The sequence below is a fragment of the Triturus cristatus genome, chromosome 3_2, assembly GCF_964204655.1.
Source record: "Triturus cristatus chromosome 3_2, aTriCri1.1, whole genome shotgun sequence".
Lineage (NCBI taxonomy): Eukaryota > Metazoa > Chordata > Amphibia > Caudata > Salamandridae > Triturus > Triturus cristatus.
Window position 1 is genome coordinate 1,178,591,941 of NC_140584.1, and position 13,043 is coordinate 1,178,604,983.

General features: G+C 43.9%; 1 protein-coding gene across 1 annotated transcript in view; it reads left to right on the plus strand.

The window, feature by feature from the left end:
* LOC146859387 (indian hedgehog protein-like) overlaps positions 1-6,292 on the plus strand; it is a 132,415-nt gene extending 126,123 nt beyond the window's left edge. Inside the window, exon 3 of the mRNA XM_085650065.1 lies at positions 4,321-6,292. Coding sequence (XP_085506191.1) covers positions 4,321-4,982 — 662 coding nt within the window. The 3' untranslated portion in view covers positions 4,983-6,292. The remainder of the gene's footprint in view (positions 1-4,320) is intronic.
* The last annotated feature ends 6,751 nt before the right edge of the window (positions 6,293-13,043 follow it).

The window sequence follows — 13,043 nt, forward strand, 5'->3', positions numbered from 1 at the left end:
TTTTTATGACAATCATTTGTATTAAATATTGCGCTGGGTGAATTCATGTAACATGAATTCAGGAAACATACATTTGATTATAATATTTGATGCAATAATTGTTATTTATTGATAAAAGACAATATGTGTGCTTAATATGTGTTGACATGCTGACCCCTTCATATATCCAATAGGCCCAATCTTTATATTTTGGAATTCTAACCCCCTCTCTATTAATACATTACATCACATCGTCAGCCATGCAGTGTGCACCACAGGGATTTGGGCAGGTTTGGGCATCCGGCTCTGTGGGCATCATCCGACCAGACCCAACTTCCCACCAGAGGTCAGGGCCTGCGGCCAACACCACACAACAGGCCAAGCCTTGTGCTTAACCCATGCATGGTGGGGGGGGTTGGCTGGTCACGTGGGGTAGTATACGCCATACAACAGGTCCTGAAGCTTGCCCTAGGCCTGTGGTTCATATTATGGAACCATTGAGCAAATGCCTTGCTGGTCCCTCCAGTTCCACCTTTGCCTGGATCCGTAGATTGTGCAAGAAAATCAGTTTAAAAAAAATGAATTGGTGGGTTTTAAGGGCTCCCCCACGTGGACCTGGCGGTCAAGGTGTGGTCACCCTGCCCTCAAATGTGTCCTTTTCTTTCTACATTCAGGATGTGTGGACTAAGTGCACATGCCCTTAAATGACAGACACAACATTTTCTTCTGATGTTGTGGCCCGCCAGTCAGCTATTTCCAGTACCATAAATCCATCTTTGGATCTGCAATACCGAATTGGCCAACTGGAGGGAAGGTTCCCCCTGCCAATCAGATCCTAGTGTGTTTTAAATTTCAGGTCCTCGGATCCGAAATTGTGGATCCTCTGTGAACTCATTGCTCAAAAACTACTGATTTGATTTTTCATTAAACCAGGTAAAGGTTCTTCCTTGAGTAAGGTCCTACCTTTCTGCCAAATTTGGTCTAATTCCAGTCAGCTATTTTTCTGTATAGAAGAGCAAGGAGTCCTATGGGAATCTAAACTAAAGTTTTTGCTTACTCATACCTCACCGCACACACCCTTACTTGAATTAAGACCTGGATTGGGTGTCCACGTTCACTCAAGGAATCAAGGAAACTTAAGTGACCTCCAATTTTCTGTTCCAATGTACCTTGAGTTCTGACTGTGACCCTGAGATTTCTTGTATATAGAGAGCTCTGTCGCCTTTCATTGCCCATTCTTGGGAACCCTATCTAACACCAAATATTCTGCACTCTGGATTGGAGGCCACTCCAATCACACTAGAGTACTGTGATGGAAGTACGATTGAGGGGATCAGTTGCTGGTGGTTCTTCAGAGGGGCTTTGTGCCCCACTTTCTATTTATATCCTGCTGGCACATGTGCCAGCCATGGTTAAGGCTCCTGGATAGAGGTTCCCCAGTGAACACAATTTGGGGTGTTCTGCAGCAACAGCTGGTCATAGATCTCTACCATTTTTACTTCTGCTCAAAGGTACTCTGGCCATCATGAAACACTCTGATCAGGCAGAACTCAAGCATTCTCCCTCAGTCACCCATGCAATAAAAAAACATGCTTCACAAGCTAACAGTCAGACCCTCCCTTGCAGTTTGTGTTCAACCCTTCTGTTTCTTTGTTATACGATTTTTTCAAACACATAGCTGCCCTCTAAAGGGCTTCCCAGTGCTAATCTACTACAACTGACATATCTCATAACAGACCAAAGGTCTATGCTCCACACAACCAGGTCTTCAACTGCTTCCTAAAGCAGAAATTATCAGATATTTTCCGCAGGTTCAAAGGCAAGTTGTTCCATAGCACAGGTTATATCACTCAAAGAGTGTCCCTCCCTAGCCAGATTGATGCGAGGTACCACCGACAAATTAGAGCCTGCCGTAAAGATCTAGTAGGATTACAGGGCTGAAGCAAGGATGACGGACTAGACACACCATGCTTGTTCAAAATCCAATGAGCTACGCACTGAGCCTTGTACTGAATGTGCTTCTTTATCAGAATCCAGCGCTGCTTACAAAGAAACTTAGAGACTGAGAAGAATGTTGGCAGATTGAAAAGTCATCTCGCCACGTCTTCTGAACAATTTGCAGCATATTTTTCACCTACTTAGTGGCACCCAAATACAGGATGCTACGGTAATCCAGGTGAGAGGTGATAAAAGACTGGATAACCTTCCTCCAAACCTAGGGATGGAAGAAACCAATCAAAGTTTTAAGGCTTCTGAGGGAGCCAAAGCAGACAGCAGTCAGCGCTTTGACTTGTGACTAGAAAGATAATGAGACGTCAAACCAAACACCCAGATTTTGTATAACAGCTTTGGGCTTGGGAGGGGCCCCCATCACACTAAACCACCAGTGATCTCCCCACTCTTGCAAGTGTTTACCTAACAACAGACTCTCTGCTTTGTTGAGATTCACCTTCAAACAGTTAGCATGCATCCAGTCGGCAACGGCTATCCTTCAGTTCTGAAAATTGGCATTGCCATCAACAGACTCCGCAGACAATGATATAGTACGCTGAGTGTCCTCTGCGTCGGATACCACAGGAATCCCAAAATATTTAACCATACCAAGCTATGGCTCCACATAAATATTAAAAAGAGTGGGACTTAAGGCAGAGCCATGAGGAACGCCATAATCTAAGGCTCTCCTAGTAGATATAAAGGGTGGAGAGATATCCTGAAAGGATAAACTTTTTAAAGAAGGAGCAAACCAGACCCATGCTTTGCCCTGGACCCCATTCTTGTGTAATCTTTGTAGGAGCACCTCATGGAACACTCCATCAAAAGTGGCAATCAAATGGCATAAGTCACTTTATGAAGGGCAGATTCAGTACTGTGGTCAAAAGATTGTTTACGTGTTGTCTACCACTTTAGCCAGAAAAGGTAGGAGAGAGATGGGTCGACAAATATCAGGCAGGGCAGGATCTAACATATATGTTGTAAGAAGTGGAATGACTTTGGCGTGTTTCTACGGGACAGCTATACTTATCCCAGCTCCTCTAGGTTGTCCAGAATGCACTGCTGCATCTAGAGTCATCAGGAGTTGGTCTGGGCGTAAATTTCGTTCCGCTCACGGAATTTGTGATATTTTGACATATTCGCGTTCCGCGGAGAGCGCGAAAATGTCAAAACTTTTGCAATCTGCCGCGAAATGGAAGTATTTTTCTTGTTCGCGCTTTAAAAATGCATTCTCGCGCGCGCGACTTACCTGGTCCCTGCGTTCGCCGATGAGTTTTCCTATCCGTTCGCGTGCGCCAGGAGATGTTGGATTGTTGGTAACCGGTCATGCTATGCCGCGAGAGTTTGCGATCGCGAACACATCATTCGACCCGGAACAGGAAATAAGCATCGCGAGCAAGATGGACGCGCCCATTAGTGACCGCAGTGGCAAGTTGGAGATATATTTCCCCGCGAGCACACAAAAACACATCACAAACGGGCAGAAAAAGCAATCTCTGCATCTTCGCGAAAGTTCTGCATGCTCGCGGAGATTTTGAACAATTTTGCGAAAATTTGCGAAAGTCAATTTCGCAAATTCCGCCCACCCCTAATCAGGAGTCCAACACGACACTCACATGTGACCTAGGGTTACAGCAGCCCATTCATTCTTCCTAGAAGGTGAACCTTTGCACTGTGTTACGTTCCAAGCAGGGAGTGAGCTTGATTGGCCTGATCCGAAAGCGCTCTAACAACGAACAATAGACTCTCAATGTCCTCTTGTTAAAAAGGAGCCTGGAAAGGTTGTACCAGAGGTCTTCAGACCTTGTCAAGGCTGGGTTATGGAAGGGAGGGGGTGAAAGGCGTTGCCTTCCTGATAGTGTTTAAAAGCTCTGCTCTTTTATGGTGCAGTTGGGATAGTTGTAATCAGAAGTAAAAGCTGTGCTCACTCACACTCAGCTCTCCCTCAGCGGGAGGTATGTCCTCCAAACATGCAGCCCCTCCTGACTGGCACTGAGTTTGCATTCTCTAATGCTTTTACAACTGTAAAAACTTAAGCAGTCTCTGATTTCTGTCATCTGATATGATGTGCTCCAGGCTGCTCTCTGACACCGCCAACATCTCTTTTCTCCTATTGCTGATCACCACTCTTGTCCCACCCTCCAGTGCTCTTGTGCTTGCTTTCCTTTAACTCCTATTTTTTTCCTCTGGTTTTGAGATCTCAAACCTTCTCCTTCACCTGTCAGTTTTTGTGGTTACATTTGTGAAGTGGGTTTACAGGGCTCATTTACAGTTTGGGAATTTGTCTGTTTTCTGGTAAGAATGTTGTGAATTGCTGCTTTTCACCCAGTGCTTTTTATCTTTATATAGAAAATGAGGAATGCTTCCCTGCAAGAGCCCTGGTGACACTAGAGAGCGGTGAGAAGGTCCCCGTGTCGGCGCTGAGGAGTGGACACCGGGTCCTGTGCATGGATGAGGAGGGACACTTCACCTACAGTGACTTCTTAACCTACCTGGACAAAGACTCCGCAGCTGTGAAGGAGTTCTGCGTTCTAGAGACACAGAATCCACCCCGCCGACTTACCCTGACTGCATCCCACTTGGTCTTTGTGGCGGATGACTTGAGCGTGCCACCCAAAGACTTCTCTCCTTTGTTTGCCAGCCTTGTGCAGCCAGGAAAGTGCATTCTTATAGCAGGGACACATGAGCCTCAGCCAGCGAGGGTGGTTTCTGTCACCACCCAGACTGACTCGGGGGCCTATGCCCCCCTTACTCGTCTTGGCACTCTTATAATAGATGACGTAGTGGTGTCCTGCTTTGCCGTTGTCAAAAATCATCACCTAGCGCAGCTGGTCTACTGGCCACTGCGGCTTTACCACGGTGTTGGCAGGCTGGGGGTGCAGCCAGACGGCGTGCACTGGTACTCTAAGGTTCTCTACTCCCTTGGCAAGCTCTTCTTGAATAAGAAAGAGTTCCACCCAATTGAGGCCCAGAGGAGAGAGAGGCAAGTACATTGTGGCAAAAAGGTATAAAAGGTGAAAAACAACCAGCCAGAAGCAATCACAATTAAATTCCACTAAAACCTATTTTTAGTTCATAAGAAAACCTATCCCTGAGATGTCTAAGGTCTAATATGTTGAAGATGTAGAAAGAGGCTGTGAGTAGCTCTATGTTCCCTTTTTTCCAGGTTCTCTTGGTCACTTTATATTAGTCGATAATCTTCAAGGTAGAAGAACAGCAACAAAGGAGGAGGATGCAGGATGTTGAAGGTTATATATGGAAAGTTGAGTCTGTGTTCTAAGTTCCATTTAATCTGCATTGCTATTGGAAGAGTGGTACTAAAGACGACAAGGCACATACAATGAAATTTCTTTGTAATCCAGATCCTTTGGGTCACTGGCAGATAAGATTGATATTACTGCACCTTTTTAGTGGATCATTAAAGCTCTGAGGAAGAATAGAAGTGGGTAAAGCTGCATAGTTACTTTCAACTTCATTCTTACCAGAAGTACAGGCTCTGTCCATGCCAGGCTTTTGCAATGCTTTCAATATCCCAAGTTCATTGTTTGTGATACAGAGAACATTGTGGAACTTTCCATCAGGCCTGTTGAAGTTATGTAAGTTGTGCTGGGTTGAGACAAACATCCTGTTTCAAAGGTTGCTCCAGACAATTCTGCTCGAATCAAGTTGTCCACGAGGAAAGCATGAAGAAAACAGAATATTGTCACGAGTCCCGTACAGGCTCATTGTCGTTTTCCCTATGTTAGCATGAGCGCGTTGCAGACTGTCCTCTGATTTGCACAGTGCACTCTACAGATATGTTTTGCTTTGTGCCACAATGTACTACCACACAGAACAAGCTGTTGTTTTTGCATTCTGTTCTTTTCTGGGATTTAGTCTGAACATTTAGATAAGGTCAAGCAACAATGCCCCTTGTTATTGTGTTCTGATTAGGCCCAGCACCTAGACAAAACACACAAATTCAGCTGTTGTTTGGGACACGTACTTCTTGTCATGGTATGCACAGATCGGTAACACACACTTGGAGAGTGACCTTTCCAAGGAAACGTTCATGACCGCACTTGAGATGTAGAACTTTCATCTGTGTATACTGAGGTATGGGGTCTGCTGGTAACACCTAGAGATCTTCTGATAAAGAATCATGTGCTTCTGTAGAAGGGGAGGGAGGTTAGGCTACACTGTCTTGTATAATGATAGCTACATATATGATTTACGGACTACTTGCTATGCTGACCGTATTGCGTTAGGCATTTTCCTACTTGTTGTGGCACATATACTGCATACTAGAGCATGATAATTAAAATGAACATTTTAAACATTCCTTGTGTCTCTGTCAGAACTAATTGTGGACTAGTATGAGTGTGGGTGCCAAAGGGCGTGTTCTGTTACCGCAATTCCTGAGAAGGTTGGGAGTGTCATGTTCTGGATTGTCTTAATCACTCGTTCCTCTGTGAGTGAGTAGGAGGGCAAGTGAGACACTAAAGCTAGTCTGTCCCGGGCTCATGGGTACCCAGGTGGTAGGATGATTCAGCCCCTGCCTACTAAGGTCCTATGATCCCAAGCATAGTTCTGTGACTCCGCTGAATCCCTGCAGCAAGATTAGGTGAGCTATAGATCGCTCAGTAGTTGGGTAGTGGTAGTCACTGTGCTCTTTAGCCTGGTGGTACAAACAGATATGTGTAAGCTATCAAAGAGGGCCCAGAAGCCCCATCAGGCAACATCAGAAGTGATGGAAAGAAGGCTTTGTGGCCTTGACGGCGACAGTGTCAGAATGACATTTGCATTCGCTCGTCATCTCGTAACAGCAGAGACAATACTGATAGGGTTGCTTTCCTGGCTGGCATCTCCAAAATCAACCCCAATGTAAGACCCAGTTACTGATGGCAAGGTCTCTCTCTCTGTGTGGCAAGGTTCTGATTCACTGGTAGGATCTGTTCCAGTTCTGCTCCTGTCCACAACCCCAGGTCAGGTCAGTGCAGTGGAAACTGACTCCAACTCATGATTAAGTGAATCTCCTATTGATGTGTCTTGTTTACAGTTCTAGGGACACAGACTTTGGAATTCATTGGGGAATGTTAGCTGAAGCCTGTCTTTTCAAGAAAGCCTTTATTAAGGAACAGCTGAGATGGCCTGGGATTAAAACGTGCTGCATGTACCTCTCGCTGTTGCTGCCTTGTGACTCTGGTGGTCGGTCCTTCCGCAGAGGAGCTACGTCACTGGATTTCTGCATGCCTCTTAAGTTCATGAGGCCCATACAACAGTGGTTACATTACAGGAAGTCTGCATCCTTGAACTAAGGATGACCTACAGCACAGAGATGTTCTCAGTGACCAACATGTATGACCTGTTGCATCTATATCTTCATGATACGCACTGTGTATGATCAAGAACACGTGCATTTCCTCAATGTTCAATATGTTTGACCTATTGCACAGATGTCCTCTAAGGTTAACATGTATGGCCTATAGCGCATATGTGTTCAACACTCTGTATGTATATATAACCTACAGCACCTCTGTTTCCTCTATGTTGTGTACGTGACCTAAATGAGATATGTTTTATTATTGCTTAATATATACGACCTCTAGCATATATCTGTTCTCAGTGTTTACTATGTACACCTATAGTATATATGGAACAACCTGTATCAAAATAGCATTTTGTGTTTTCCAAATTGCAATTTTTGCCAAATTGCTATTTGGTAATCTCAAAATGTTATGTATGTAAGGAATCGCCAAAGATTTACGGGGGAGCCAGTTTTTGCTGCGTGAAGGGGGACTTCAAATCCCAGCATTCTTTGCGGCCCGAGTGCCAGCAACGTGACCTTCTGCCCGTGCCCAGAGGCGCTCAAAAGGGGCCAGGGCCTCCCGCAGTGCAGGAGCCCGTTGTTGCTGCGTGAAGGGGGACTTCATATCCCAGCATTCTTCACGGTCGAGTGCCGCCAACCTGACATTCTGGCCGCACCCCGATGGCTGGGTCCCCCTCTAACGCCAAGCGAAAGCAAGGTTCACAAGATGGTGAAAAAGAATGCTGCAAATACGGGGAGGAGGAAAGCAGCCCACACCCTGACGGAGGAGGCAAACTTTACTTGTTTGGATACTTTTTTGGCAAAGGCCTCATCTGCCAAAGTCGTAGAGATTGACCGAGCTGAAAGGAGACTATCACTGGGTCCGGACACTGCCATAAACAGGAACATACCATCTGGTTTGATCCAGGAGGGTCAGACACCAAATGCACTGGGGACAAACTTGGGTGCAAGAAACTCCTCTGTCCCACTTACTCCTGCGATGAACAGTTTTACTCCTTTATCAGAGGGACTAATTCCAGCAGCTACAGTACCAGTGCAAAAAAGAAAGAGGGTCCCTTCCAGAAACCTTTCCACAAATAACCCTAAGAAACCAAGAAAAAGTAAAATCGTACCAGAGAGTGTATTAGGTGGTGATATGGAGAAATCGAAGCAAGAGTCGATAGTCACTCCAGCTAAGGCCATGAACGTGGATGATTTTCTACAAAAATTCAAAGAGCTCCTATCTCCCATAACTTTGCGTTTAGAGTCCATTGAAAGGGCAATAAAGGAGACAGTATTATCAAGAAATGTGCCATCTTATAGGGTGGGGTTAGGGAGAACCCCCAAGAGCAGTTACAAAATCTGGTAGCAAGTGACCATTGTGATATGATAAACAACTCTACAAACCTCCCGACAGTGATCCATGAAACTCAGTGCGGCTCCAGTAGCCCAGCTTCCATCTAGGCGCAATGATGCTTGTCCCTCCCCCGGTGTCGGCTGTGATTCAAGGACCCGGTCCAGTGATGGTGCCCCATCCCCATTTGGACCAAAGGGGCATAGTACAGGAGATTTCAGCTATAAGCGGAGGGAGCCCTAATCTCTCACAAACATTGAATGTGCGGCTGAGGTTAGATCTCCCCCAGCTGCATGTCCCTATGTAATTGTAATTGTAATTGTAATTGTAATCAGTCTTATATAGCGCGTGGTTACCCTCGGGCATCCCAGCGCTTGATCAGACACACCCAGGCCAAGACCAATGTAGTCATTCTGGCAAATACTTCAGTTTAAAAAAATGACCAAGCAGAAACTACTACCCAGCTAACCCATAAAGCACGTCACTGGATCTATAAAATCGCAAATGGAGGGGTAGAGGGATTTTGCAATATTTTAATGGCCCGCTGAGACTCTTGGCTTGGGAAACAAGCTAAATCTATTTCAGGGGACTGTGTGGTACTAACTTTGAAATCTCTGGCTATGGCTGAAAAGCTATTACAGCTATTACCCAATAACCCCTCAGCATCGACACAAATATTTGCACCACCTCTCTGTTTCTTTTATAGACAGTTGCTGCATCAGCACAGTATAGACAGAACCAAGGCTCGCGATTTTACTTTTTCTAGAGTGGAGACCCAATCCCACTTGCTGTATAGATAGAAATACTACCCCTCTACCACCGGCCTCAAATCGCTTTATGGAATTGATGGACCTGTGTGCCTGCGATGGTCTGTGTATTAGGGAGGGATCTCTGAACGTTGTAGTGAATGAGAAACGGGAGAGCTTGGCTGATGAAGTCCCTCTCTCAAAAGATATGTACAATTTTACAGCCATTACATGGAACATTGCAGGTCTGGGTCAGAAAATGTTGGACCCAGATTGGTTAAAGTATATCGCCACTTTTATTAAACTATTTATTTTATTTTACAGAGTTTTACATAGCGCAAACTTGACCCGAATCGAGTATCAGAGCGCTTTACATAGCGCCAGTTGCTTTACATGAGGACACATTCATTTTTGTTAGGCACGGGTAGATTAAGTGATTTGCCCAGAATCACAGGATGTTCAGCGTCATTGCCGAGACTCGAACCCAGTTCCCCAGATTCGAGGTCGAGCGCCCTAGCCATTAGGCCAACTCTCCATACTGTCCTTCGCGATTTCTAGGACAACAGCTGAGCAGATAGACAGCATGGGAAGTTAAAAAACAGGTTTAGATTTCCCTAAATACAGGCATGTTAGCAAATATTTGTATTATAATACTGATACTTACCTGTGGGTGTAAGGTTTGGCTACGTTTGCTAAAACGCAACAGGTAGCAAAGTATGAATGTGTATTTATCAGTTAAATAAACAGAGAAACACACCATTTTACGACTCCATTTATTCTCAAAACAAAATAAATAAGAATACCAATAAGATGCCTCTAAAAATAAATACAGACGGAAATATATATATTTTTAAAATACCATAAAACCGGAAGGTCTAGTATTAACTCACTGCATGAGAGCAGCGCTGAGTCCAGTGCAACTCACTGACCCAGACCAGAACATGTCTGCAAGAGACCTGGGTAGTGGGTCCTGTTAATATAGATGGCTCTAGGTCATATCATACCCCTGCAATTGTCTCAACGGCCGGTAGGGCGAGGAGTGGGACTGTGACATTTTAAGGGACACTTTGAGATTTTAAGTTTGATCATTTTATAATGATAATTGTCAATATTTTAATATGTTACATCTTAAAGGTCCGGAAGGCAACACGATACTATTGATTAATTTCTACAATAATTTATTTGGGGGTGAAATGTAAAACGTTTTTTCTATAGTGGAGGCAAATATGAATAGGCTAGTTAGTTCATGTGAAAAAGATCCGACAGTGTTGTGGCTGGGCGATTTTAATGTACACCCCTGCCCTTTTGCATTAACCTCAGTCTGTGGTTTAACAGATGAGGATGGAGGAGGTAATGTACACTTCTACCATAACCACTATGGGAAATGCTCTAAATAAACTTATTATTACAAAATATTTAGAGATTATGAACTCCCTGTGGTAATCTACTAGCCTCCCGCTAGAAACCTTCCGTTCTACCTCATATAGCTCCTCAATTGATTTTATAATGGATGTACGTCGTTACAACGCACACTTTTACAACGCATGCACTTACAACGCATTTTTTACAACGCAACATCCACTACAACGCATTCCATTACATCGCAGGACACTACAACGCATTTTTAAAAACTACCTTTACAACGCATTCCATTACATCGCATACTACCTTTACAACGCATACCATTACAACGCATAATATTAAATTGCATTTAAGGTAAGTATTGGATAGTATAGGGGTAAAAATTACTAATCTTACTCCAGGGGGTGCAACAGTAGGGTAATTGTTGGATAGTATAGGGGTAAAAATTACTATTCTTACTCCAGGGGGTGCAACAGTAGGGTAAGTGTTGGATAGTATAGGGGTAAAAATTACTATTCTAACTCCAGGGGGTGCAACAGTAGGGTAAGTGTTGGATAGTATAGGGGTAAAAATTACTATTCTTACTCCAGGGGGTGCAACAGTAGGGTAAGTGTTGGATAGTATAGGGGTAAAAATTACTATTCTTACTCCAGGGGGTGCAACAGTAGGGTAAGTGTTGGATAGTATAGGGGTAAAAATTACTATTCTTACTCCAGGGGGTGCAACAGTAGGGTAAGTGTTGGATAGTATAGGGGTAAAAATTACTATTCTAACTCCAGGGGGTGCAACAGTAGGGCAAGTGTTGGATAGTATAGGGGTAAAAATTACTATTCTAACTCCAGGGGGTGCAACAGTAGGGTAAGTGTTGGATAGTATAGGGGTAAAAATTACTATTCTAACTCCAGGGCGTGCAACAGTAGGGTAAGTGTTGGATAGTATAGGGGTAAAAATTACTATTCTAACTCCAGGGGGTGCAACAGTAGGGTAAGTGTTTGATAGTGTAGGGGTTTTAATATAATATTATGCGTTGTAATGGTATGCGTTGTAAAGGTAGTATGCGATGTAATGGAATGCGTTGTAAAGGTAGTTTTTAAAAATGCGTTGTAGTGTCCTGCGATGTAATGGAATGCGTTGTAGTGGATGTTGCGTTGTAAAAAATGCGTTGTAAGTGTAGTGCGTTGTAAAAGTTACGTTGTAAAGGTTGTTCCCCTTTATAATAGCTTCAGCTACACTGGGAGGAGTTTTTAGAAATAGGAAAGTTGAATTTCTGGGTTTTAGTGATCACGCGGCTGTAACTTGGCGTATGAACTGGATAGGCATTCATGGCCCTATTTTCTCACATATAAAACCCATTATATCGAGGAAGAATGGGATAACACGTAAGTGGGAGGGCGTTGATAAGACTGTTCTTAATACCCAGGTAGTATTTAGCAGAACGAAAGAAAAAGTAGTAATTTTAGACCCATATCTGGACCCCTAGTCTACTATTGAGGCTTTTGAAACTATTTTGTTACAGGTGAAAAAGAATCTTTTTAAGAGTGGTGGGACACATGAAAAAAAGGGACCGAAATGGTTTGAACACAACTGCACTAAAGCACTTTCCCATCTACACCAATCACTTAAGTGCGTGCCAAAAAATCCATCTCTTGTGAAACAGGCCCATCTAAGTTATTCTATGGCCAGTAAAATTATATTAAAGGTATTGAAAGAACAAGCCTGGGAAAATTTACTTAAAGCATCTATTACAAATAATGCGAGGGACTTCTGGTTAACGATAAACGCTCCATTTCTAAAACCGAATTCTGATCCTCACTTGGACACCCATGTGGATGAGGATTCATGGGTGGAGCATTTTAGTACATTTTTTTAATGGAATGCGAGAGGGCTCCGAGGGCACGGTTGAAGAGCCTGTTTCTTCATCTAATGTCGCTCTTACTTTTAATAATGTGGAGATAGGTGTAGCTTTGGCACATTGCACTAGTAATAAGGCGCCTGGTATAGATGACACCCCAATAGATTTCTTTACACCTGCTTCATGGCATAAAGCAGTTTTAATACCAATTTACAAAAAAGGAGACAAACTAGACCCCAGAAATTATAGGCCAATTTCCCTCCTCAATAGCACAGCAAAACACATGGGCAGAGTGCTATTAAATTGATTGGAGGCATGGGCACTGACAAATAACATCCTGTCCCTAGCACAATATGGCTTTAGAAAAGGTAGAGGCACTCAATATCAGCGTTTGAACCAGAGTCTGCCTATAGCGAAGTGCATCCACGCCAAGCAAGGTAACTAATATTTGGCCTTCATGGATCTTAGCGC